This window comes from Clarias gariepinus, chromosome 21 (genome assembly GCF_024256425.1).
Source record: "Clarias gariepinus isolate MV-2021 ecotype Netherlands chromosome 21, CGAR_prim_01v2, whole genome shotgun sequence".
Classification (NCBI taxonomy): domain Eukaryota; kingdom Metazoa; phylum Chordata; class Actinopteri; order Siluriformes; family Clariidae; genus Clarias; species Clarias gariepinus.
In genome coordinates, this window is record NC_071120.1 from 20,657,737 (window position 1) to 20,683,273 (window position 25,537).

General features: G+C 37.5%; 1 protein-coding gene across 5 annotated transcripts in view; it reads right to left on the reverse strand.

Moving 5' to 3' along the window:
• Positions 1-25,537, reverse strand: part of wdfy3 (WD repeat and FYVE domain containing 3) — a 106,501-nt gene that overhangs the window by 61,341 nt on the left and 19,623 nt on the right. For 4 of the 5 annotated variants that reach the window (XM_053481514.1, XM_053481513.1, XM_053481511.1 and 1 more), the window contains exons 4-15: positions 21,881-21,990; positions 18,946-19,107; positions 16,185-16,377; positions 15,542-15,728; positions 15,185-15,351; positions 12,301-12,768; positions 11,253-11,351; positions 7,904-8,097; positions 6,518-6,981; positions 5,960-6,043; positions 3,435-3,606; positions 1,405-1,619 (exon numbers count right to left, since the gene is read on the reverse strand). In XM_053481514.1, coding sequence (XP_053337489.1) covers positions 1,405-1,619; positions 3,435-3,606; positions 5,960-6,043; positions 6,518-6,981; positions 7,904-8,097; positions 11,253-11,351; positions 12,301-12,768; positions 15,185-15,351; positions 15,542-15,728; positions 16,185-16,377; positions 18,946-19,107; positions 21,881-21,990 — 2,515 coding nt within the window. The remainder of the gene's footprint in view (positions 1-1,404; positions 1,620-3,434; positions 3,607-5,959; positions 6,044-6,517; positions 6,982-7,903; positions 8,098-11,252; positions 11,352-12,300; positions 12,769-15,184; positions 15,352-15,541; positions 15,729-16,184; positions 16,378-18,945; positions 19,108-21,880; positions 21,991-25,537) is intronic. The other variant, XM_053481515.1, reaches the window with a different exon arrangement.

The window sequence follows — 25,537 nt, forward strand, 5'->3', positions numbered from 1 at the left end:
AGGGCTGCAACAACGAATAGATTAAAACGATAAAAATCGATTACTAAAAGCGTTGGCACCGAATTTCATAATCGATTCGTTGTGTCGCGTGACACGAAGACATTTGATTATTTTTAAAAAACTGTAGTTGAGAGCGGAGCGGAGCGGACAGCCTCGCGCACTGATGCTAGCAGAGTTCGGTGCCTCATAGACAGTGCGAAGCAAAAAAAAAAAAAACGAGCGGAGGTAGAGGAAAGATACATGGCGAAGGTAGAGAAGTACATAATCGGGTAAAAGTCTCCCCTGCTGGGTCTTAGTGCGCGTCTCTTACTGGTATAATCAGCATCCGTGCATGCGCGTACTGTTTACTATAACACTGTGACCAACTGTGTGCGCGTAAAACACATTTTATTTTTCTGTCTGTATGCGTGTGTGTACAGCGCGTGTGTAAAACAAAAGCAAGTCTCATTAGAGACGTTAAAAATCTATTTTCTCTCTCTGCTCAAGGTTTAGGCTGCTCTATGGCTGCTGTGTCATTGGACACTGTGCCCCCCCCAACCCCTCCAACCCCCCACCACACACACACCCATCCTGGTGTCCTTTCACCTTCACAGACACACACACACACACTCCTTCTCTCTGCTCTACACAGAAACATTGCTCTGTCGCAATTCTTTTTAAAGGTAAAGTGCAGGTTAATTTGTTATTTCTTACTTTACAGCAGTTTAGTGTTTTTAAAAATTAAATTTGGTTTACGAGTGTTTTGGAATACTTCCGGAACAAATTATCATAACCCAAGGTTCCACTATATATATTTGGCAGATGTAACACATACATGTCTGTGTCTTTGTGTTAGTGTACTTTCTAAAGATTTTAGTTCTGTTTTTAAATAAAGGGCTGGAAATCAATGCTTTTCTTTTGTTTATGCTTCTTTTTTTAAATCCGATTAATCGAAGAAGAAGAAAAACCAATTGGCAGATTAATCGATTATTAAAATAATCGTTAGTTGAAGCCCTAATATTTATATTGTTTCATCAAAACCAGATTTTTGGTCATTTTGCTAGAATTTAACCGCAGTGACATCTCATAGATTTTATCCCCACACCGCCAAAAAAATGAGCTAAAAAAAAAAAGGCTTTTTTAAGTTAACATCAAAATGGTTAAAGGTCGCCTGCCTACCACCTATCTGATTAAAATAGCTGCAATATAAACTAATAAGTTACACACGACATCACCCCAAAAAAAATATAATTTATAAAATAATTATATTATAATCTCTGATGCTGGCAGGAGTGTGAACCTGACAAGGACAGACAGGTCACACACCTAAAGTAGATCCTATCATCCCTATCCATTGTTTTACATAATGCAGTATTATAATTCTCAGGAATTTTTTTTTCCCAGACTGCTCAGTTTTAGACTAACCGGAGAGCCATGGGATGCAGGTTCTGCGAGGCGAGCCTCTCGAAGGTCCTCTGCAGCGGTGGGTGTAGCGGGTGCTCCTCGTCACTCATGGCGCAGCTGCAGCGCTGTAGCAGGCGTGATGGCAGACCCGACTCGCACAGTACCTGCTGGTTCCTCTCGGTGTGCACCAACAACTGCAGCATATTGGCAACGGCCAACTGCAACTCCAAGGCATTCTGGGAAATGGGACAGTTAGGAAGATTAAAGCTGGACGTTTGAGGAAAGATCAGATTATTATATAGAATTTGGAAAAGCTCAAAAAATAGAGAAGATCTTTGAATTTTTAATAAAAAAATAAAAATAAAAAGGCCTATATACTATAGGCTGGTGTGAGTAAACCATCACATCCATAATGCAATGCAAATAAAATATTGAAAAAAAGACCATTTTGCTAAATTAAACCGGTTTTATCAGATCAGCAGATCCTTTTTCCTGGTATATAAGATAAAGCTGATGTATTTCTCACTGTCTCCCTCATATCTGGGTTTAAGTAAAAATAACAGCATGTAACCTGCATTTCTGTCCATCTTATAACCGTCATTAAAATCTTTTATTAGGGTAAAATCAGCTTGAAATAAATAATTAACGTCTTGGCGTCATGGCTAACTAAATAAAAATATATTTTCACTTTTGCAAGTAAAAACATGATTGAAGCAATGGCGACATGTTTGGATGAAGTTGACAGGAACTCAAGCAAAGAACTTTAGAGAAAACACTGAGATTATTCCAAACTTTTGTCAGCTTCTCATCAATAGCTTTACAAGAGGACTGTCACAGCACACTCAGAGGAACATGAAAGGAGCTGAAAAGAAATAGCAGCCTACAAAAAAAAAGTGTTGTTTTCCCTGTGCTTGAAGTATCTTATGCATTTAATAAAAAAAAAGTTTTTTTGTGTGTGTTAAAGCAAAGTTAAAGATTCATAGTTTCTTTAAAAGTTTTGGTATTTTTGGTATCTTGGTAAACAAACTTAAAAAGTTAATCTAAACTGTAGAGATTGAGGGAAAAAAATTAACCAGAGTGAGTTTTGAGACTTTGGAAGTATTTGAGGTGGCAAAACGTCATTGTTTCTTTATTATCCTCCTGGTTGTACACTGTGAACTATTTAACATTTTCATCCCTTGTGGTAGGAGTGAATTATTTGCCATAAGTTAACCAGGCCTTGCATGTCATGGCCAAGCCAATCTCCTGACCTGAATCCCTAACGTATATTTATTGAGAAATGGGGCAAAACTGAACCCCGAAGCTGGGAAAAAAAATTCCTTCATAATGTTGACATGTCAAACAGCTTTGAGACAACATGCTAAGGGTGGTAAACTGGGGCATCCAGATACATTATAGGAGTAAATTTGTATTTTTTAAATTTGCCATGTTCTTAAAAATATAATAGTTATGGCGGATGACTGGGATACATGCTGCTCAGTTAAATGTTAAACTCTAGTATTTAAAGTTATTTTCTATTGTTTAAATTATTCACTTGGTTTTTGAGTGATAGAACTAATGTAATAAGTAACGGGCTACAATTAAATCAATCATTATTTTTTTAAAGGTTTAAAATTGTAACGAAGTCAGGGGAAAACATGATATTAAATCGATATTTATAAAACAGTAGTGATACTTACAGAAACGCTAATTTAATTAAATGACACATAGGTATCGTGATATGCAGAAAAAGACTCTGCGATGCTTTGGCATTACGTTTTATCACTTAAAAAAAAAATAAATAAATAAAGGTAATGGTTCGGTAACAGAATGTGCAAATAGAAACTAAACATTTTTAAGATTTGCTTTCTAACACAAACAAAAAAAAACATTCCCAAAACTTTTTCCAACCTTCACATTATTGTTTTATTTTTGTCTACTTAATGAGTATGGAAAAAGTAATAAGTGACCAATAGTGATAAAAAAAAAGTCCCTAGTGCTCAAAAGTAGATTTGTAATTTACATAGCTGCTACGCTATCAGACATCTTCATGGCAGGACAAAGCGGTGTACCTCAGGCTCAGAGTCAGAACTGATGGAGGCCAGCAGGTCCAGCACGGCCAGGACAGCCCCTGCATGGATAACCACAGGATCGGAGGCATGCAGAGAGGGGTTTCCCAGATGCAGCTTCAAGTCTGTGAGGTTTTTGGTTGGAGCCGTGCTGGAGGAACTGTGGTAGCCGTGTCTGTGTGGTGGGAGGCAGAAGGTCAAGTTATCTTATTGTCGTTGTATTTTGTTTCAGTTACATTAAAAAATGTAAAAAAATATTAATTTCTTGCAAATATTGTCATGTTGAGCGGCCTAAGTTAAAAAGTATTCACATAATTTTTTTTTTTACTGTTAGTATTTCCAGGTGGATATGTCCAAATGTAACAGGTAGCAATTAAGGTAAAGGTAAATGAGTTTCCTCAAATGGAAAAAAAAAAGTTTTTCCAAAAAAAATCTTTTTTTTATAAAAAGCTACAAAAGAACCCCACCAACTTATCCTTGGATAAGTATGGCAAGATAATGATAAGAAAGTATGACAGTGAAGCCATAAACTATAAGCTGCCAAGCGATCATCTCTAATCATTCCTTTATCTCATACACAACACCTCTGACATTAAAAATAAAGCACAGAGACAAGTAAAAAAGAAATACAAAGAATACAATTTTAGGAAGATAGTCAAAAAAAAAAAAAAAAAAACTAAACTAAACAACTCATCATATTTTGAGAAAAATGAATCATGTGTTTAATGGCCGGGAATGCGATACACAAAATAAAGAACATGTGTGAGAGGTGTGAGCATCATGATATGGGCTGCTACTGATACAAAAAGTACTGGGGCAAGACACGTCATTGAATGAAACATGAAAGGAGCAATGTGCCTGGACATATTAAAAATATCTTAAATCTCATTAGTCGATACAACAATCATACAGTCTAAATAAGTTAACCAGGCCTTGCATGTCTTGGCCAAGCCAATCTTCTGATCTGAATCCCTCAGAAAATTTATGGAGGATTTGGAAATTGTAAGTATGTCAGTGGGATCTTCATGACCTTTTCAAGGAATTGAAAGTATATTTATTGAGAAATGGGGCAAAACTGACATGTCAAACAGCTTCCAGATACATTATGGGAGTAAATTTTTATTTTTTGTAAATTAATATATACACTGGAAATATTTTAATAGATAAATAAATAAATACATTTTAAAAATGTAAAAAAAAAACTATGCTAAACACCTGTTTCCCTTCACTGCTTAATCTTTACTTCTGCTTTGTCTCTCTTTTTTTTTAAAATCACAGTTTTGTATACAGTATTTATAAAAAAAGCATTAATTTACAAATAAACAGAGAACATGCTTATACTGTATGTTTAGACAGGTACAGAAGTTGATCATCATATTGTTACAATGATGAATACTGCATGGATGAAAAACAAAAAGTATAAAAAAAAATTAATGAAAAACATTCCCACAAGCACAATGTGATGAGGACTCACAGGATTGGGACTAAACAGCTGTGTGGTCATAAAAAAACACTTGTTAGTGAGACTTTGAAGGGGGGGGGGGACTTCCACTTTATTTAAGGAGTATAATGATTAAACTTTGGAGCGATGAAAAAAAGGTCATGATAAGTCCAGATTAAGCCAACAGTATTCCAGAGCGACATGTGCATCAGGGTAGGAAGGGAAGCACATAAAGCTATGCATACATCATGCATAGTGCCCACTTTACAAGCCTCTGGAGGCGGGGTTATAAATTTGAGGTTGCTTCAGTGAGTCAGGTCTAGACTCAGCAAAATTATGAGGCAATAAAACGAAGTCAGCTGAAGACCTGAATGTACTGAATAATGAGTTTTTCTTCCCTGATGACACAGGCACATTCCAAGGCGCAAATTGTGAAAGAGTGATTCTGGGAGCATGAGGAAATCATTTTCAGATAAATTTAAGATGAAGGTGGTTAAATAAGAGATTATATTATTCAACATAGCTGCTCATTCTCGTGCACTGCTCATTTAAACACTACATAAGAACTAGAACCATGTCTGGTAATTAATGGACTTTTCTTTTTTTTTTTTTTTATGTGGACTCTGTGGGAAGTCATGATTCACTCTATTTATGCGTAAATTTGCACCCTAGGAGGCCACAGGGCTAGACTCTGATGTAGGTCAATTAAACATCTGCCTTGATGCAATGTTAATTACTGATCTCATCTCCCTGGAGAGCTATTTGCAAAACTAGTTGAGAGGCCTTTTTTTCCACAACTGCAAGCTGGAAGCTAGCAGAAGAGCTTGAGATGGCAGGCTGATGTGCAACCGCACGCGTACACGCACGCACACACACACACACACACACACACACACACACACACACACACACACACACGCACACAGAAAAAGAGGGCTGAGAGGCAGTAAAATCTATAAATAGAGCTTAAGATAAGATTTGTGTTAGAAAATATAAAAGAAACAGCACACATCAACAGGAACAGATTCAGGAATGAGAGAGAGGGTGTTTCAAGAAGAGGCAGAAAAAAAAGTGCAGAGTGCAGTACCTCTTTCTTTGGAGTGCTGGCGTGCCCCAAGGAGAGGGGAGCGAGGTCTCGTGAGTCAGGCAGGGAGGCACCTGCTCAGCACGACTACACGCACACACACATACAAGCAAGCATACAAAAAATTGCAAATCCAATCCACACATACAGGCGTCAGAATCCCCACAATCAGCCAGGTGAAGCAACACACACGCCGCATGTACAGCCAGGTGATGTCATGGGTTACATCAGCAAGAAAAGAAAGAGAAGAATAAAAAAAGATGGAAGCAGTTAGTTCAAAGCTAAGAAGAGAATTTAAGATTATTTATACATATTGTCTGGTGCATACACACAGGAAAATACACACACTCACTCAAAACATACAAACTATAGATAAGGAAATGACCCAGGCTAACAGCACAGCTGCACTACAAAAGCAAATGGACCTTCCATTAATTTTAAAAAGACAAGACTGAGTAGTGTCTCAATACTAGAGACATTTTTTTTTAAAACTATACTTAATCCCCAACTCAAATTCTTTATGAATCCATTCTTGACAAACAAACACGGACATATCCTTACCTGTCAAATGAGTCAGTGGCCATTTTGTAGAGGTAGACAAAGAGCTTGGCGCAGTGAGCCAGCTGTGGGCACACACTCTCCTCAGACACTGCCTCGTCCTCCAGGAGCTTCTGAAAGACTTGGCCGTTAGAGGCCATGGCGTTGCAGGGAACGGTATGCACCGGGGCGAGTTTTTTAGCGTCGGAGAAACAGCCGAGGAGACGCACGGCATCGGCCAGCTTCTCGTACTGCACCTCGGTACGGAAGAAGTGCGCATTGGCCGGCTCGTAGCGCATGGCGGCCGTCAGGGTGCGGAAGACGGCACACAGCAGCTCTAATGGCCCGCTCGAGTCCGACTCGACCCGTGTGCTGGTGCCCAGCAGGCGCTCCATGGCCACCAACAGTGATGTCACGTAGACGAAGCCACCCACACGCCTGAAGACGGTGCGGGAACGGTGGCTTTCTCGCAGCACAGCCAGAAGCGCCTGCAGAATCAAAAAAACAAACAAAAACCAAAATTTATTCAAGTTTTTTTGTTGTTCTTCCATTAGAAGTAAACACTTCTCTAGCTCAATTAATCCATTACCTTAAAATCTGCAAAATTTAAGATGATTTGTAATTTTTTTTTTTGTGATACCTATGTAAAGTGAGTCAAACCTTTTTCTTAAATCAGAAAATCAATTCACATCTACCTCCTTAGGTACTATGTAGAACCTTACACTTGAAGAGAATGAAAAAGTATAATCATTAAATATCCAATGAAAATTTGAGGATCTCATTTTCTAAACACGTATGGAGTATATCATACATGCGGCTCGTATAACACTTTAATTAAACGCACAAACACATTTAGTACATACTGTAGGAAAAATATATAATATTAAATACGTAATGCTACTTATTATAATATAATAATCTAACTTATTTTTCAGCTTCAATTTCAGAACTACTAGATATTTTAAACACTGTATGGGGGAAATATAAAATTTTGCAACCTTAAGTTCAAAGCCAATCCCTGCTTTCAAAAAGCTGTAAAGAAGAAGCTTTCATTCACTCTCAGTGACTTCAAGTGGCTTTGGCTTGTTTTATTGGTCTTAATTGACAAACTCTGATTACCAACATAGCGCTTCAACCATGAAAATAAAAAAAAACTTGTTATATTTATATTTGTCCGTGGTTAGCGGGCATTATTATTTTTTATTACTGTAGCTGCATGCTTCTCTAATATGACTCTGTGGTAGGCTGAACGTCATTCAATTTCTTTTCATGTTTACAGCAACTTTAAACCCCAAAATCCAACAAAGGGCAATTTATTTCCTCAAAAGCTTTAGGACGTCACTGTTTGAAGATTACACTGTTGTACGTCAATGCCACATTCATCGTGTGGGAGTGTGTATGCGTTCTGACCCGCAGTATGTCGGTTTTGAGCTGCAGCTCAGAGGAGGGTGCAGAGTGCATGAGACCCAGCAGTGTGCCCATGTCGTCATCTCCGGAGGGTGAGAGCACCAGCTGCTGAATGATCATCAACGCGTGCTCGCGGCACTGCCGGTATTTTACTATGTTGTGCACGCAGCGAGCGCCGCCGAACTCCCGGAACAAACCTGCAACAGAAAATCATTTTGGAAATGCTGCTCAACTGAATTGATTGTCTTATTCCTTATTGCTTCATAAGCATGTGATAAAAAATGTAAAATAATGGCATCACATTACAATGCAAAATATTATAACCAGTACTTCTTGTGCCACCTGGGCAGCTCTGTCCCCTTGGGACGTGACACTACCAAACTTCTGGGGGTGTGCGCCAGTGTCTCGCACCAGGACATTGTTAGTGGATCCTTTGGGTTGCCGGGTGGGATCTCCGTGGTTAGGACTTGTTTTTCCGGCACGTCACACAGATGCTTATCCAGATTGGGATCTGGGGAATTTGTAAAGAGGTGGTGTAGGCAGTCTTGTGCTGCACATGGTCTTCTGATAACCTTCGATCATAGTTCACAATTTGACTTTTTTTTTTTTAACAATTTGTGCCTTTTTGACTGTATAGGCTGGCCTTTGGTCCACATGTGCATAGGTGAGCCTTGGGTACCCATGGTCCTGTCATCAGTTTACTGGCATATGACTGTTTTTTCTCCACGATCCCCCCCCTCTTATTTAGTTGTATCCAATTCCCACCTGTCACTAGGGGGCTCCCACTTTAAGGCTACTACTACCACCAATTAGTCAGGGAGGGTCAAGGACTATCACATTTCCTCCTAACCACATAAACCAGCTGACCATTAGAGCGGCATAATATGTTAAAGTTTAAATGTATTCAATATTTCAGAGATGTGGTATTTTTATATAAAAGAAAAAAAAAGCCTACACTTATGTACACTACTACATCTATATACTCTACTACTACTACTACTATATATTGCTAAAAAGAAGCAAAAAAGTTTAACTTTGCTGAGATCGTTTGTAACATTTTACAGTTTTAAGGCTTGAAGTTGTAGCTTTGCTACAGTGATCTGAAGACAAGACTGGAAGAAGCACTGAGAACTACATCCCTATAAAGATCATCCTGCGATAAATAGTGACGCAAACAAAAGGGCATTTATTTCACTAGAAGCAATGCAAGACAGAAATGTTACCATCCCCAATGTAAAGCACATCATTAAATCCAAATACTTGAACATCCTAAAACACTAGAATCCTGAATCTCTTCAAAGTATCTGCTTTGACCGGCAACAAGAGAAAGCAATTTAATAAATATATCTGCAAAAACCCAAAGGAGCAACTTGCAACAGAAAAAAGTCAAAAACAGAAACTTTATATGAGCAATAAAATCTGTAAGCTGGTATGTTTTAAGAAGCGTGTGCAGGAAGGGTGGAGGGAATTTATTTATTTCAATACATTTCTATAAAGAAAAACCAGTAGCCAGGAGTAAAAGTTACTGTACTGTAAAAGATTTGTTAGAATTTTCGTTGGCTATCGTTTCGTTTTTTTAATGATCGCGGTGCCAAATTGATACTTTTAAAACGGTACCAGTGCCTAAACCGTGCCTGAACCGATACTTAAAACTACAAATAGCCATAAAAAAATGATAGATAACATTAAAGAACAGCTTTTTTGTTAAAAATCTATACATACAATAAAATCGTATAGTACAGACCGGCCCACGGAAGAAGATTTCCCTACTTAGAATCAAAAAAATATATGCCCTTATATCGAAAAAAACCCCAAAAAAACTCAAAATTCAACTACATTTTTTCATATGCACTTATGGGTCTGCAATAAGATTCCATGCAAACAAATATTAACGAATATATTGTACACATCTTGTAAACAATATATTTAAAGTATACATAAATATGAGTAAATTAAAAAAAACAACTAATTCACATGCTACATATGAACCACAATAACTTAACACTAATAACAGTAAAGCAGTTGGTATTCTCGGTTAGCTTCAAACCAGCTTTAAATTTCAGCAATTCTTATGCGGATATATGACCATATTTTCCTTATCTGGCAACACAGAACACCTCTCTTGATTTGGCTTAGGGTTGGTCTGACTGAGGTCGGGCACTGCTTTTAACTTCATCCCGTGTGTCTTCAAATGTTTCATTAGGTTTGATAATAGTTGAAAAACATTTGCTGCATGTCACGGTGGCGGAATCCTTTGTTGTGAAATACAGCCAAAGCATTTTATGCATTTTTAAGCTTTAGGCATTTTATGTTTAGCTTTAGCTTAGCAAGCTAACGCTACCAGCTGCAGTTAGAGCAAGTGTAATTACAGTACTGCATGCACGTGAATGGTCTCATTCCCAGAGTGGTGCTTTTAAGTTGGAATGTGGAAACAAGATGGACACTCGTGTTACTACAAAAGATTGGTTGGATTTATATTACTAGAGCTTTCCGACTCGCGTTTACGTGCATTTTCTCAGTCAGGAAAGAATTTTTACATGTGCAGTGACACCTCTGTGCTTTGATTCAGTTCTAGTACATATCAGTTATATAGGTATATAACACTTTTGGTACCCAACCCTAATTAGAATGAGCATTATATTATAAACATCATGGCTGCTGTTACCAAAAATTAACAATCAGACTGAGCATTGAAGTATAAAGTAAGACAAAAAAAGAGACCAGGAAATTTACAAATAAAACTGCAAAGGAAATAAAACTGGCAAAGATAACAACAACCACACAGTGGAGGAGCGATGGAGGAAAGGGAAACGGAATAGAGGAAAAGGAAGAACTGGTGCATAAGAAAAGCTGAGGGGGAAAAAAATAAACCAATGACAAAGAGGAAATATCTGCTGAGACGGATAGAGATGCAGTCCTAAAAAAGGATCTTTTGTTTCCCAAACACCGAGTCAGATAAGTAGAAGTGACTGTAGGAAAGTCAGTGAGGGGAAACGCAAACCCCCCCCTTAACCCTCCACCCATCACTCTGGTTTCTCTTTCACTTCCCCTGAACAGTAGTGAGACAGCCCGAGAGAGACAGGGGGAACAGAGAAGAGACAGTAGCTCCTGATTTCGACCTCAGTTTGTCAGCAGGGAAATATAAAATAAATAAACAAATAAATAAATCCTTGCTTACTTGGTAACACCACGACTGAGACTCTGCTTACAAAGCAATTAGAGGGATTAGAAATTGACTTTTTTTTGCAGAAAAATGGCCTGAAAAAAATTTATTGTTACACCAGAAGGCAGGTTGTGAATCAAAAATTACGGTTTAAGTAAAAGGATGCACTTTCAGTAAAAACTCACATACCTGCATTGGTGTTAGAGCCTTGAAGGAGGACTGTAAGAGTCTCCATGACCAGCCACGCCAGCTGTTTCTGTTCCTCTGCCACATTGTTCTTGGAATCACCTAAAAACAGTGCGTGAATAGATATCATTTAGCCATATGAATTGTGTTTCTAGATCTGGAACAATGGTTCACATTGAGTAAACATTTTATTTTGGTTATCGCTTATCCTAAGAACATTACATATAAGGAAGGAATACTGCCTGGATGTGTTTATAGTAATCAAATTTCTTTTTACATTGGACTGGATGAAAAATAAGCTCCACCGCAACAAGTAATGTTTCTTAACTTTACAATTTCTCCATAAATAAGGATCCAATATACAGTAAAAGCCTTGGATTTGTTTTACAAGACGAGCAAAAAATGTTAATAAATTCTGACTTGCTAAAACGAGCGAGGTCTTGACATATGAGTAGTATGCATAAACTTTGTCTACTGAGTGTCACGTGAACACAACTAAGCCAATGGTTCTTTCTCTCTCTCGCTGCAGGATTGTGGGTAATCGTCTCCCATGCTCAATCTCAGTGCGCATGCGTCACTCGTATACTCAACATCTGTGCGCATATGTACCTTTACTATAACATTGTGACCACGTATGTGTGTGTGTGTGTGTGTGTGTGTGTGTGTAAAGCATTTTTTTATTTTGTGTCCAAGCATAGTGACCGTTCTTTAGTAACTGTACTGCAACAACGGTTCTTGTTAAGAAATTTTTTTTTTAAAGACTGTAAATCTGTGTAGGTAAATTTGTTTCATTTTTAGTTTTAATTATTTTTATATGAATATTTTTGGGGTGTGGAACGAATCATTCAGTTTCCATTATTTCTTCTGGGGAAATTTGCTTTGATATACAAGTGCTCTGGATTACAGACACCGTTCCGGAAGGAATTATGATCGCGATCCAAAGTTTAACTGTAGAAAGTGTTTTTATTTGATTGGCACTTTGCCTTGCAGGCATCACCAGGCTTTGAATGTATGCGCACTTATGGCTTATTATTTTCCAAATGAACCTCACCCTGTTCTCCGTGACCCTGTGCTGGCTCTTTTAGCAGAGCTGCATACTTGTGCAGCAGGTTGACGAGCACCTCGAGCAGGCCGACTTCGCGGAAAACGTCGCTGAACACCACGTGATGTCGGCCGAGTTTCAGCAGCGTACGTGTGGCTGTGATGCTGCACGCGTAAGACGTGCTGGACTTGAGCAGGACGCTGACGCTAAACAGCTCCTTGCAGGGGACGTAGTTAAGCGCGAACACTACAAACTCGAGCAGCTCAAAGTATTTGACTTGGACCTCGGGCAGGCGCGGCACTCGCTCTGCGAACTGCGAGAGCGTGTGCTGAGCCTCCAAGATAAAGTAGTTGGCGTGATCTGCGGAGTAAATGTTTGCCACAGCGTCCAGGACCATGCGGGCGAGCCGGCCGGTCTTGGCCTTCAAGAAGGCGTTCTGGAGTACGGAGAAGGCTTGAATGTTTCTGACGGTGTGACCTAAGGGAAGAAATTGAAGTAAATTCAGGTTACAATAAGAGTTATTATTACATAAATTATTGAAAAACTCTTCAAACACATAAATTATAAAAATTATTGAATTTCCTTTGGGATCAATAAAGTATCTATATATCTATTTAAACTTTGTGTGTATATCACCTGAAATAAATTGTAGCCGTTTTTAAGATTGAACAAATTTTAATGCAATTAATTATGTAGCTATAATCAAACTCTTGTTTTTATGTGCAGTCGTTTCGTACCTCATTTAAATGCTGTGTGGTCAAAAAAATTTAATTAATACAAATACTAAAAATATTGAAATAACAAAATAATTAACCAATATATCACAGCTGGACTGATATCCAGTACGACAGCATGACCTTGAGTGTGATATTGCTTTTATACAACAGTTCCACAAACACAGTTTATTATCAACAGATTATGATTTGTTTCTTTATTTGACCAGTTGTTCTGCGCCGCCAACACATGTACTTCCGCGTCTGGTGGAGCTAGCTAACCGCGACTAACCAAGGGGGTGGTGGACAGTCCTGTAAGTCTCTCAAGTTTCTCTTTGTATTTCCATTTGTTCTAAATTTAGAATATCAGCTACGTGATCCTCCTGAGTCCTGGAGTTGAATCCCAAAGAGTGTTAAATTAAAAGCTAGTACGCTAGTGTGCTTTACAATTCCTTGTTCAATGCACTAACTAGTGCCCTAGATTAGGGGTTACAGGGATTTGAGATTCAACGTTGTGTTACAAGCTAGTTAGCTTTCACTGTTGAACACGGAGGCAATTCGAAACATTAAAGAAGCAGTTATTAAGTAGATAAAGTGTTGTTTAAAATATCATAAAATAATCAGATGTGTTTTCTTGCTTAAAGTAAATAATCCATGCAGCGGCCGAAACTTTGTGTAAATAACGGATATTACAGCTTTTGGGACGTATGATACATACAGTATAAATGTCGTAGTGCTGTTACTGTCTGTTATCACCACCTGTAAAAAGCCTCTCGTCCAATCAGATTACTCGGTTGAGAATAACTGTTGTATAGTTAATATTAATAAATAATAAGCATTTTGATAGTCAGGGTTTTATATTCACTTGCGCTCACAACGGCTTTTAAGACCTACCACATTCCTCAGCAGTAATTATTACAGAGCATTATAAAAGCTTATTGTTATTATTATTATTATTATTATTATTATTATTAATAATAATACTGTGTGCCTCTGTCTACTTTGACAGCTCATGATTCAGAATGCATCATCTTTTCAACTCTTTCTTGCATTTTAATTATCAAAATCTGCCTCCTCCATGCAAATTTATTTGACACCTGAGGCAAAAAATAAATAAATAAATAAATAAATAACTCCTAGAAAAGCAGACCATGATGTGACAGGGCGAGTAAACAATGCTATCCGGAGCCGCTGTATGCTAATTACACTACTTAACACATCACGGCGAGGCGTAGGACAGGCCGAACAATTAGCTTAACCAGATTACACGGTAGGTGTCTGAAGATTTCCTGTTAGTGCCATTTACAGCTGTTAAGGCTAATGTTTTAATTCCTCTTCAGAATGCAAAGAGCAAAGGAACACAAAAAAAAAGAAAAAATAAAGAAGAAAATAATGAGAGGATAATTCCTTCCCATGGCCGGTTTTTGTGCTGGTGGAATTCATGCCGCGATCCTGAGGATCTGTTTTTAATGAGGTTTTCATTCTTGGCCCAGTGTGACTTTAATGAGTGTCGTCCTAAAACATTGATCCACGAAGCGACGACTCCAAATGCTTGCTTTCGGTGTTTACAAGGCACTGAGTTTTTTTTCCATTCTTTTGCAGAACATTCTGCAACTATTTGCAGAATTGCCAGGACCAGAAGCCAGTGTCATCATTAAAAAACAACAGCAGCAATAAAAAAATAAAAATAAAATCCTCTCAGTATATTATATTATGTTTAGATAGAACGCTGAACAAGTTCCTTACGTGAAGTGACCCTTACAATATTTTGAGCAAAAAAAGATGCCATTTTTTTGTGGTGTCTGTTTTTTTTAAATGTTGCAAATATACAGAATTATTGTGTTTATATATCTGAATTCAAAACACACACAGCAGGTAAAATGTAAAGAAATGCCACACATCTTGTAATCTAAGATTAATATTCAATTACTTGTCACATGCACTCTGAAGCCGGGGTCAGAGTGCAAGGTCTGCAAGGATAAAGCACTCCTGGATTAGATAGAGTTAAAGGTCTTGCTCAAGGGCCCAACTTGGCGGTGCTGGGGCTTGAACCCCCAACCTTCCAGTCAGTAACCCAGAACACCTTGTATAATTTCTATAATCTGTAACTCTGCTTGCGTTTGTGTTTTTCACTGCGGCGAGTCAAGCGTTTAAAGTATGCTACTTCCTGTTGATCTGACCTTTCCCAGAAGGCTGTGGGACTACAAAGCCAGGCAGCAGGAAGGGTGCCCCGGTGGTCAGGCCAGCTGGTTTCAGTTCGCTCACGCCGTACGTGGTCAAAGCAGTCACCAAGTTCACCAGGTCCTTTAGAGCATCTTTGGATTCATCCTCTTTGGCCTGCTCCAATCTGGATTTATAGAAATAAAAAAATAACACTCCTGAACATGTGCTGATAAGAGAGGAACAAAATTGCACTTTCCTGCTGCAAATTAATTCTTTTTTAAATTTCCGTCCTTGTTTAAAGGAAAACTGTTAAAAAAGATGATACACCAAGTGGTTGGACAGCTATTAGCTTGGTATTATGGGATATACAATACCTGAGCATGAGTTCTGTCAGGAACGTGTAGCCCAGACACATGCGGAAATCGTCCAACAGAGTCTGAGAGACGTCGCTGGAATCTTTCAGAAAGCAAGACAACCCGGCAAACATCTCGACGATCTCCAGTGGTGAGAGATCGTCTGACTGCTGCATGTTCTGGATACATGTCGACAAACACTCTTTCTCTGAAACAAACAATGGGTTTTTTTAAATGAATGTCTGCTGTTTTTCAGGAAAACATAAAACAATCAGGAACTAAAACAGAAGAAGACAATCATTACTGAGGTTGAAATGAGGTTCAAAATTCAGCGGCACAAATGCACGAGTAAGTGCTGCTAGAGAGCACGCAGCAAAGAAAGCAATTAAAGATTAAAGCGGGATAAATAAATAGGACTCAGCCAGCCATGAACACTGAGCTGTGATTGCAAAGACAAAGTACTTCATGAGCTTCGAGCCTCAGAATGTAGTAGGTAATTACTGTAGTCGGATTTAAGGATATACAGATTATGATGCAAAAGCTGTCAAAAAAACATGACGAGAAAAGACTTGCATTAATGTAATTGCTTAAATGGAAATTCAGTTAGTAGACCGTGTTGGTAATTTATTTCCTGGTGACTTTAAATGTGAAGGGCTGAAATTACCATGGATGTATTTGACGACGTTGACGCTGAGGCCATGTCTGGAGATTGTCATGAGCACCTCGCCGGCGCTTTTCCTCCACGGCAGGTTGTGAGGAGGACACCAGGACGTGATGGCGCTGAAGAGCAGCTGCAGGTCATCCTTTTGCGCTAGTTCTTCAGCCGGAGATACAAAACCACACAGCTTCACCAAGATCTGAGAAGAGCGGAACAAAAAAGAAACTTGTGAAACTCGTGCTCAAAATTCTCTCATAGGTTTACAGAGTGTATGTCAGAAGTTTACATTACACTTATCGTGAACATGAATGTCATTTCTATACTGGACTTCTTGATTTCTTTTTTAAAAATTTTTTAAGAAGACTGTAGTCAATTATGATCACTGTCAGAATCTTAAGATCCCTTTTGGGACTCTCAGTACCATAGAATTGATAATCAAAATAGGTGTATGCATAATTTTAGAGAGAAAATGCAAAATGGCAAAATGTGCACTGAATCCTTGGGATTTTCTTTTATTAAAAGAATGTTATACAATCTTTCTGCCTCCTAAAAAGACCAGTTTAAAACTATGGAAATCTCTATATAGCCATGACAATCATATTCAATTGATAAATGCGCAAAGGCATAAGTTGCCCAATCAAAGATGCAACACAGAGAAATATCTGCTGCAATATCTTGTAGTAGACTGACTGTGTAAATCTTGCCTAACGTAGGCCTCTTATTTCAACAAATCTGGTCAAGAATAAAAGTACAACCACAGCGTTGATGATGTAATCATTTTAGAGAATTTCACTCAACCAAAAAACAAATTACAGGTTTGCTGTGAAATAACGAGTAGAGTAAGCGGTTTAAAATGACTTTAGACAAAAAAAAAACAAACACACACACAGTCAAGTATTGTTTCCCTGATGTCAGTAAATAAAATGTCATTATAAATTATTTTTAAAAGATTATATACATTTATATATATATATATATATATATATATATAATGTAAATTCCTAGAATATATCCATTATAGAAATAATACACATTGTAAACACATTGTAAGTCGAGAAAAGATGTACTCTTAAAGTAAGCATCGCTAAGCTGTACAAATTAGCCAGTTATGACCTTTCCTTTCAGCAACCAGCCTTTTCACTAGTTGTATTTTATTTGCTTCTGCTGATAAAGCAGAAAATAAAGATGGGAGGGAGAAAGAAAAAAAAATGGATTTAGTTATGAATCGAGATTATTATGTGTGCTGGTCCATGCATCACCACACTGACTCCAAAATCGATTTGTAAATGATTTATTACATTTAAAATAGAAATATCAGTCGATCAGCAAGTGACTGGAATTGGCCTGTTTTTTACAGTTTGATCTGCCATGACCAATAGCCTTCTGTGCCGGTGCATCAGCTTCTGAGTGGTGCAGCAACTTGGCACACAAGAGACGATACCTTCCAAATATCGCCACAGAAATACGTTTTCATGGCGCAAAGCCATAAAGCCAAAAAGTTGTGTGACTTTTAAAAGCCTTTTTTTTTCCAGTAAATTAGTCTCAAATCCACTTGCATCTCAAAACACAGGTGTTAGAAGCCACACATGCCTGTGTTAGAAGCTACAGGTAACACTTTGCCGTTTCTTTATTATCTTATATGTGGTACATTCTGAACTTTTCAGACATTGACATCCCATGTCAATTATTTGGTAAATTTCTTTAGAAATAATAATTGTGACAGATGATAAAGATAAATAAATGCTTATTTGTGCTCATTAAAAATGTAGCTTTTTGTTTAAATAAAGTTTAAGTTAGATGTTAATATTTTGTGTTACGCCTTTATTTGTCACATATACTGTACATTACAGCACAGTGAAATTCTTACTCTGCATATCTCAGTGTAACTGGGGTCAAAGCGCAGGGTCAGCCATGATATAGCACCCCTGGAGCAGGTAGAGTTAGGGGCCTTGCTCAAGGGCCCAACAGTAGCAACCTGGTGAAGCTGGGGATTGAACCGCCGAACTTCCGATCAGTAAATCAGTATCTTAGCCTTTTGAGCCACTTTAAAAGTGAGAAAACTAATGTTATAAGGAATATGCTACATTTAATTACTTATGTTCAATTCAGTTGTGAAGCTATTGAATAAAGCTAAGGTATAAAACTTTGAGTTACAACTCAACTAAAATTTGTAAAAAGAAAAAAATTACATTTATATTGATTCTGGATATTTATAAAATGATGATATTTGATACTAGAATCGCAATATTAACCGAATCAGCAACTTAAGTACCATGATAATACCGTATTGGGTGGAGACTTTTGATTTCCATCTATACCAGAAATCCAAATATTATTTTCTCATCTGAGTCAAAAACTGGTTCAGTTCCATTCCAACACTTGGCATGATGTTATTTCTTTGGATAATAAAAATGTCCAGAGTAAATTTCTCTCCTACACCCAGTGATCCTGGGACTGCAGATGGACAACAACCTTGACAAGGATAAAGCATTTATTGGAAATTGACACATTTTCAATTATTCGTTTCTGTGTCCAAAGATGATGTTCTTTTTGAAAACTCTACCAAAGAGACGAGTTTGTCTAAAGAGATGGAAGAGTTTTAAACGAGAACAAAGTCCTGACATACGAGGTCCATGCATGTTGCTTCACATCACGGTTCCTCTTTAACTGAATCATGTTTGAATGGAACACACTGTAATCATCTCTGTTAACACAAGATTTCACTATTAGAAGAAGTAAAACTGGCCAGACACAGAAATGAACTCACTTGTACGAAGACCTTCTGCAGCAGAGCTCGGCGGTCTCCCAGGGGCAGTTCGGTCTGGGTGGCGCCGGGAACCTCAGGCATGTGGGGTAGGTCGAAGAACAGGTACAGACATTTCACCAGAGTGGAGGGAACCGACATGGTAGTCATGCAGTCCACAGTTTTCTGCAAAAAAGCAGATGGTTTAGCTTAAGAGACTCCTTTTTTGAAATGTAGCTGATTTCAGCTTTACACCACAGCCGAGATTTTTTTTTTAGTTTTAGTAACTATTATATAATTATTGACCTGAGATGTTTATCTGGTTAATATTAAGGTAGATAATAAACCTATTTACGCTCACACTTCAGAATCTCCTTTGTCTGGCTTGACTACAGTCACAGGGTCTCAGGAGAGCTAAACAAAATGAGCTATTAAGACTCTAAAGAAACCCGAAATGCCCTTCTCAGCTGCTCTAAGGTCAGTCAAGAATCAATTATGATTGCCACCACAATATCAGCACGTCACTGATTCCATAAGAGACTGAGATTTAAACCAATCTAATCTTTTCTAAGTTTACATCTCGGTGTCATTTTAACCAGTAATGTCCACTCAGTACAGTAAAGTATTGTAACTATCAGACTAGGGATGTGAAAATAATAACGAGTATGAAATAAAACAGAACATCTGAGAGTTAGTGCTGTATTTGTGAAAGGTTCATGGCCTTTTCACCTGCTCCAAACGCACTGCATATGCAGAACTCTTATTCAGCAGATGCTTAGCTAGTGTAATAGTGGAAAATGTAGATTCTCCTTCTTCTTCTTTTTTATTCTTTTCCAATTCAGTGAACCATAAAAGGTTTCTGCCTGTCATAAGGTCTAAACCAGGCCATCGTTCTTGGTCACAGAAAAATCAATTGAGTACTCTTGATGGTTTTTCTATAATTTATCCAAGGAAGGCGGCAATTATTCTCAGTCAAAATATATCCTCAAAATATTCATTCCACACAAAAGACACCTCCAACACTGATATGAGCCTGTGTATGTGCTGTGCTGGCTATCAATCTTGCCGCTAACACCCACTGGGGTTTGCCGATTCTAACGGTTTAATGGGCTGCGAGAGACCGCGTCCATATTTGGGATAAAACGGATGACATCAGCCTCAGGCTCAGGTGGGTTTTAACGAGACAAAGGCGAGCTCAGCGAGAACACCGGTGTTAGTCACCGGCCCTGATGCTTAAATACAGCTAGAGAATCAAAGTGGTGGTGTGAAAGTAATGAAGGCAAGAGAAAAAAAAATTCTCCAAATTGATTTAAGAGGAAAAAATTTTAAATAAAAAATAATAATAAAAATAAATGGTGCCAAGGATGGCGCACTGTTAAGTCAGGCGGATGATTCACTCAGAAACGCGCACACAGAGGGTTCGATGACCTCTGAGTCAATACATCAGCAAATTCAATAGACAAACACTCTTAAGATGATGTGCCTATATTAAGACTGCAAAAGATAAAATGAAGAACCAAAAGGATAAGCTCTATAACAATGTATATTATACTGTACAAGAAATAATTTTTTTTTTGCTATTTCCATCTGAGGTGCTTTCTAACATTGCAAACACCTTCTACTTCGAATTTATTTTTTTTGTTCCCCTCAAGGAGAGTAAGAAATCTACGGCTATGGTTTAAAGGCCCATGTGTGAATCATAATGACAGTTGGGTTTATCTCAGTGGGGGAGGCATTGTAGTGGCAGACGGGCAAGGCTAGGAATAGCTCGCTCTTGGTGTGGACTGCACCTGAATGCTAATGACACAGAACAGACCCGCTGCTTAAAGGTCAAGTTCATGCAGATGACAGAGAAGTTATACCTGACCACTGGTCAATGGAAACACTAGAGGAGAATAAGAGTCGCCACGTTATCTGCTATTGCAGAAAGACGCCATGGAAATGAATGGAAATGAATGCAAAACCCAAAAGGGGAAAAGTCACATTTTCTTAAAGGGGGTTGAGTATACAAATAAAGTAAGTTAATAAAAATGTAGTCAAAATGCAAAAAAAAAAAAAAGACAATTTCCAGAAAATTTCAGTTTCTATCTCAACTAGATGTAAGGTAATATTGACTATTTCAAAGCACTGGCGTAACCTGTATTTCCATATGCAGGTATTGATTGACTTATCTGTTGGGGGGAAAAAAAAAAACTAGAATGACCTTTGGGCAAAGATTGACAACTTCTATCAACACCAACTCGAATGTTATAAACAAACAGATGCACAGACTTTCTTTTGTTCTTCAGAATCTTGCACTGGCTGTTTGCAAAAAGGATCTTAATTGACTTAACGTCCAAAGATCACAACCGCTGACAGAGCTGCTGAATGAGTAGATGGATTTCTGACACATCAAAAAAAAAAAAAAGGAAAAAAGTGCTTTGTAAGCATGAACTAATTTTCAATGGTCATGAACCGAAGTTTGGAAATTTGTGGCTAAAGTGTGAACAACATGAACAGTGTGGAGAAATAAAGGAACTCTGTATAGACAACAGGAAATGAGATACTGAACTACTGAACTTAAATGCTGGATGGCTGCTTTAGCATTGTGTAACCTTGGAGTGAACACATTTTTCGTAACCATGTTTACAATAAATAACCGATTAAGTATTTATTAATAATAATGACAAGACAAACATTTTTTTAAAACCAATTCTTATAACACAATCCTAACTAATTACTTAGGTAAGACAAAATAATTAGTTCTAATTCTAATTGGAATTGCAAAAGAGAAAAAACTGCAAATGCACCTTCTAGTAGTGTACATGTTAATAGATATGAGCTACGGAGAAATATTACGCAAAACATTATTGGTTAATACATTTTCAATCTGTTCAAATTATTAACTGTGATTAATCAATTAACGATTAGTCATTAATATCTCAAGTGTAACCGGACTACAGAGGGGAGGAATTCATACCTGGCCAGAGGAGGCCAACAGGTTGATGGTGGTCAGGAGCATCCAACCACGACTCGCCTCTTCGCTCTGATTCACCTCAAGAAACTGCACAATGGCCCTGCTGGCTGCCTCTGTGTTGGAAAACACACACACACACAAATACACACATTCACGTAGGCTGAATTCATTTTCACACCAGGTTGTGTTCAGGCTCATCTGTGGTTATATAGTGAGTCAATTAGAGACTATGACATGCGTCAGTGCTTCTGATGTGGCTTATTCTCTAACCACACACAAAATGAGCAATATATGTAAATCAGGTCATGAACAAAAATAATTACTGCTTGTTTATTTAGCAACTAAAAATAACAGTTCTTAAAAACAGAATGAGTCATGTAAGTAATTATTTTAGTTTCATATTATGAGTGTCTACTCATCTGATTCTTGGCCCCCTACCAGACTGTTGAAAAGGTTTATCTGGAACTGGGGTGTCATATAAATATCTGATTTTAAAATATTATAAAAGAGAACTACTTATTCACACACACACACACACACACACACACACACACAAAGATTTAAAAAGTCAATAATACATAAAACATGTGAATCCTTAAACAGTGTTTTGTGCACAAATATACTAAAAAATCTTAAAAGCTATAACAGCTTGTTTCAGGTCACATTTTTCTGCTTGATTGTCTGTTTCTCATTTTGCTCTATTTGAATCATTAACATGTGTGACATATGGACTTGGGCTTTCCTGTGTTTTAGGTCACAGATGCCCTGACATTTAAAAAAAATTTCAAACATATTTTTTCCCCCATACAGTACAACCAGACCAACTCCATTCCATCATTTCTCAAAAGTGGAATGAGGTTTTGGGGTTAACACACGGTGTCCCCTAACACAAACTGTGTACATTCGACTTTAATACAACCTATCCAGACGACTATTTTCACTGTTTTTCTGCTCGCATCAGTCAGTTAAGTAGAGTCTGTTTTACCAGTACTGCTCATTTAATTTATCATAGATAATAACTGGCTAAACAAATAAAACTAAATAAGCCCTGCCCTGAAATTTTAGGCAAAATTGCAAGAACAATTCACTATAGATAAAAGCACTGCATATTGCGAGCAATTTTAATTTTGTCAGGTATTGTAAATTTTAGTCTAAGTCTCACTCCCGGGATTTATGTCCATGTTATTTTTTTTAAATTATATTTAGTCAATCTTATCCTATTTTTGTTTATGCAAGTTTTAGTCGGCTAAAAGTCTGGGTATTTTAGTCTAGTTTTAGTCAATGAAAACGGATCATTTTAGCAAAATTATTATTAATTAACAATCTAATCTAGCCAAAACCCTTTGTCCTTTTTTTCACAAAATTATTATTTTTAAATTTAAAATGTATCTTTTCAACTGATGTTTTCAGCCAATTATATTTATTTTTTACCATCACAACAACTGATGTATGTCTTTTTTTTTGGTTTTGAAACTTTTTTTTAAATAAGAATTTACACACTTGGACTGTTGTAAGGATAGCTATGAAATAAAAATAAATACCACAATGAGGCAGTAAAACTACCTTGAGATTTTTATGGTATGCCTTGATGTGTTTCTTCAGGTTTGTGATATCTTTCCCAGCGATTGTGTGCCCACACTGTTTCCCCTCCAATATTACTACACATTGGCTTTTTTCCTCTAATTTCATTATGAAGAAAATGGGCCTAAATTTTTGTCTCTTCTCTTGCGCCTGAGTAATACTGCTGTGATGACCATAAGTTAAAGATGATGGAGCTTAAAAAATCTCGCCACTGTATGCGAAAACTACTCCTGTTATGCCACACGCCGTAACCCGGGAAATACTGCTGCTCGTGCCATAATATAGGCATAAAACTGTATCACAGCGGATTATGACGAAAATTAAATGTTGATGAAAATAAAGACAGATGTCTTTATTTTTTTAAACCACATTTTAGTCTCATCTTTTTCGTCAATGATACTGCATGCTGATTTCGTCAAAGTCACTGTTTACTGATATCTGCGCTGTCTCATCATCGTCCCACCTTAGTCACAGAAAAAAAAAAAAAAAAAGTGGTCAACCAATATTTTGCACCATTATTTTTGCACCAATTTTTCATTGACAAAATTAACACTAATTGAGAATATACTGCGAGTACTTAAGTATTTAAGTTGTTGTTAAGAAGGGTATGTGACAGGGCTTCGTTCTTGTTTTTAAGTTTACTTTCAGCAGCAAAAAGGCAGTCACTTTATGTTGTTGGTATCCATTTAATACATTTTATTAACTTCTTTATATATACACTGCAGGTAGTAGGGTGCTCAATGTGGGTCGTACCAATAGAGAGATTGGGCCACTTCATCTCCGGCCCCGGGCAATGAGGCGCTATTACTTTCATAAGTATTTGGAACAATGGTTTTAACAAAATTCCCATTTTTATGATTTGCAACTGGCCGGAAGGATTCGTTTGGGACCCTTGCTAAAACCCTCTGACTTGGGATTCTTGCTCGTTTGGTTCTGCTCAGAAAACAAAACTCCATGTTGAAAAGGTAATAATTCTCTACTATTTTAGAAAAAGGTTAATAGGTTAAGATCGTCATAGAGGAAATCTTTATCTCAGTTTCTTAGAAACCGTACTGCTATAAACAAGCTGCTCTTACCGCATTGCTCAGAAAACCCAATGGAAACCCACGGATTCCAATGCATCCGTGTGCCTCTACTTCATAATTTCTCTGGAAATTGTCCCTAGTTAAAAATGCCATTTTAATTATACAAATATTTTTTGAGCTCTGTGAGGAATAAAATAGCTGTATATTATATCCAAAGGAGTAAGCATATGCAAAACAAAATGAGATTCAACCTGTGCAAAAAATTATGACTTGAGCCTCACATCTGAGGATGATACCATCCTTTGGGGATTGTTCACTTCAGACAGATTGTTAAAACCAAATGAAAAATAGGCTGCCTGGTAAGAAAAATGTGCTTTTGCTTATTTTATTGTTTGCAAAAAAGAAAAAGAAAAAATACTGCTTTTAATTACTATGTCGCAAATGAAAATCATTTTAAAATCCATTCATGCAGACTTCCAACTAACTCTGATGAGTTGATGGACTTCTTTCCCTCCCTAAGTTTATTTGTCCCACATCCAGCTGTTGAGCATCCTCTGAGGACTGGGTAGCATATGGTCCGAGGTGATATAATCAGAACTTTGACGTTCCATCTGGTGCCAGAACAAGCCATAGGCAATAATTCATTTCGGAGACTTCAGAGATGCAATCCGACATGTACTCGTCTAGTAGGTTTCTTTGAAGCTACCAAATTAGAAGCAGAAACAAGAGGGCAGGCGGAAGAGCAAGGAAGCAGAACAACAAACCAGTTCTAGTCTCGACAGAACTAAAAATATCAGCTGACTAGTTTAAAAATCAGGATCGGATGATAACGCTATTGTACTCTGATTTATTGATTTTACTTTAACCTGTATATGATTCCTTTATATTGAGAGTACTGATAAGATTCTAAATGACAGAATTTTATCAGTGACGAGTGAACAATTTCACTAAATCCACACTACTGCTAAGGTACATCAGTACTAGTATTAGAGGTGTATAACAACAGGTAGTTTATGAAGAAAAGCCTGTGAAGCTAAAGTATAAACTCTTCCGA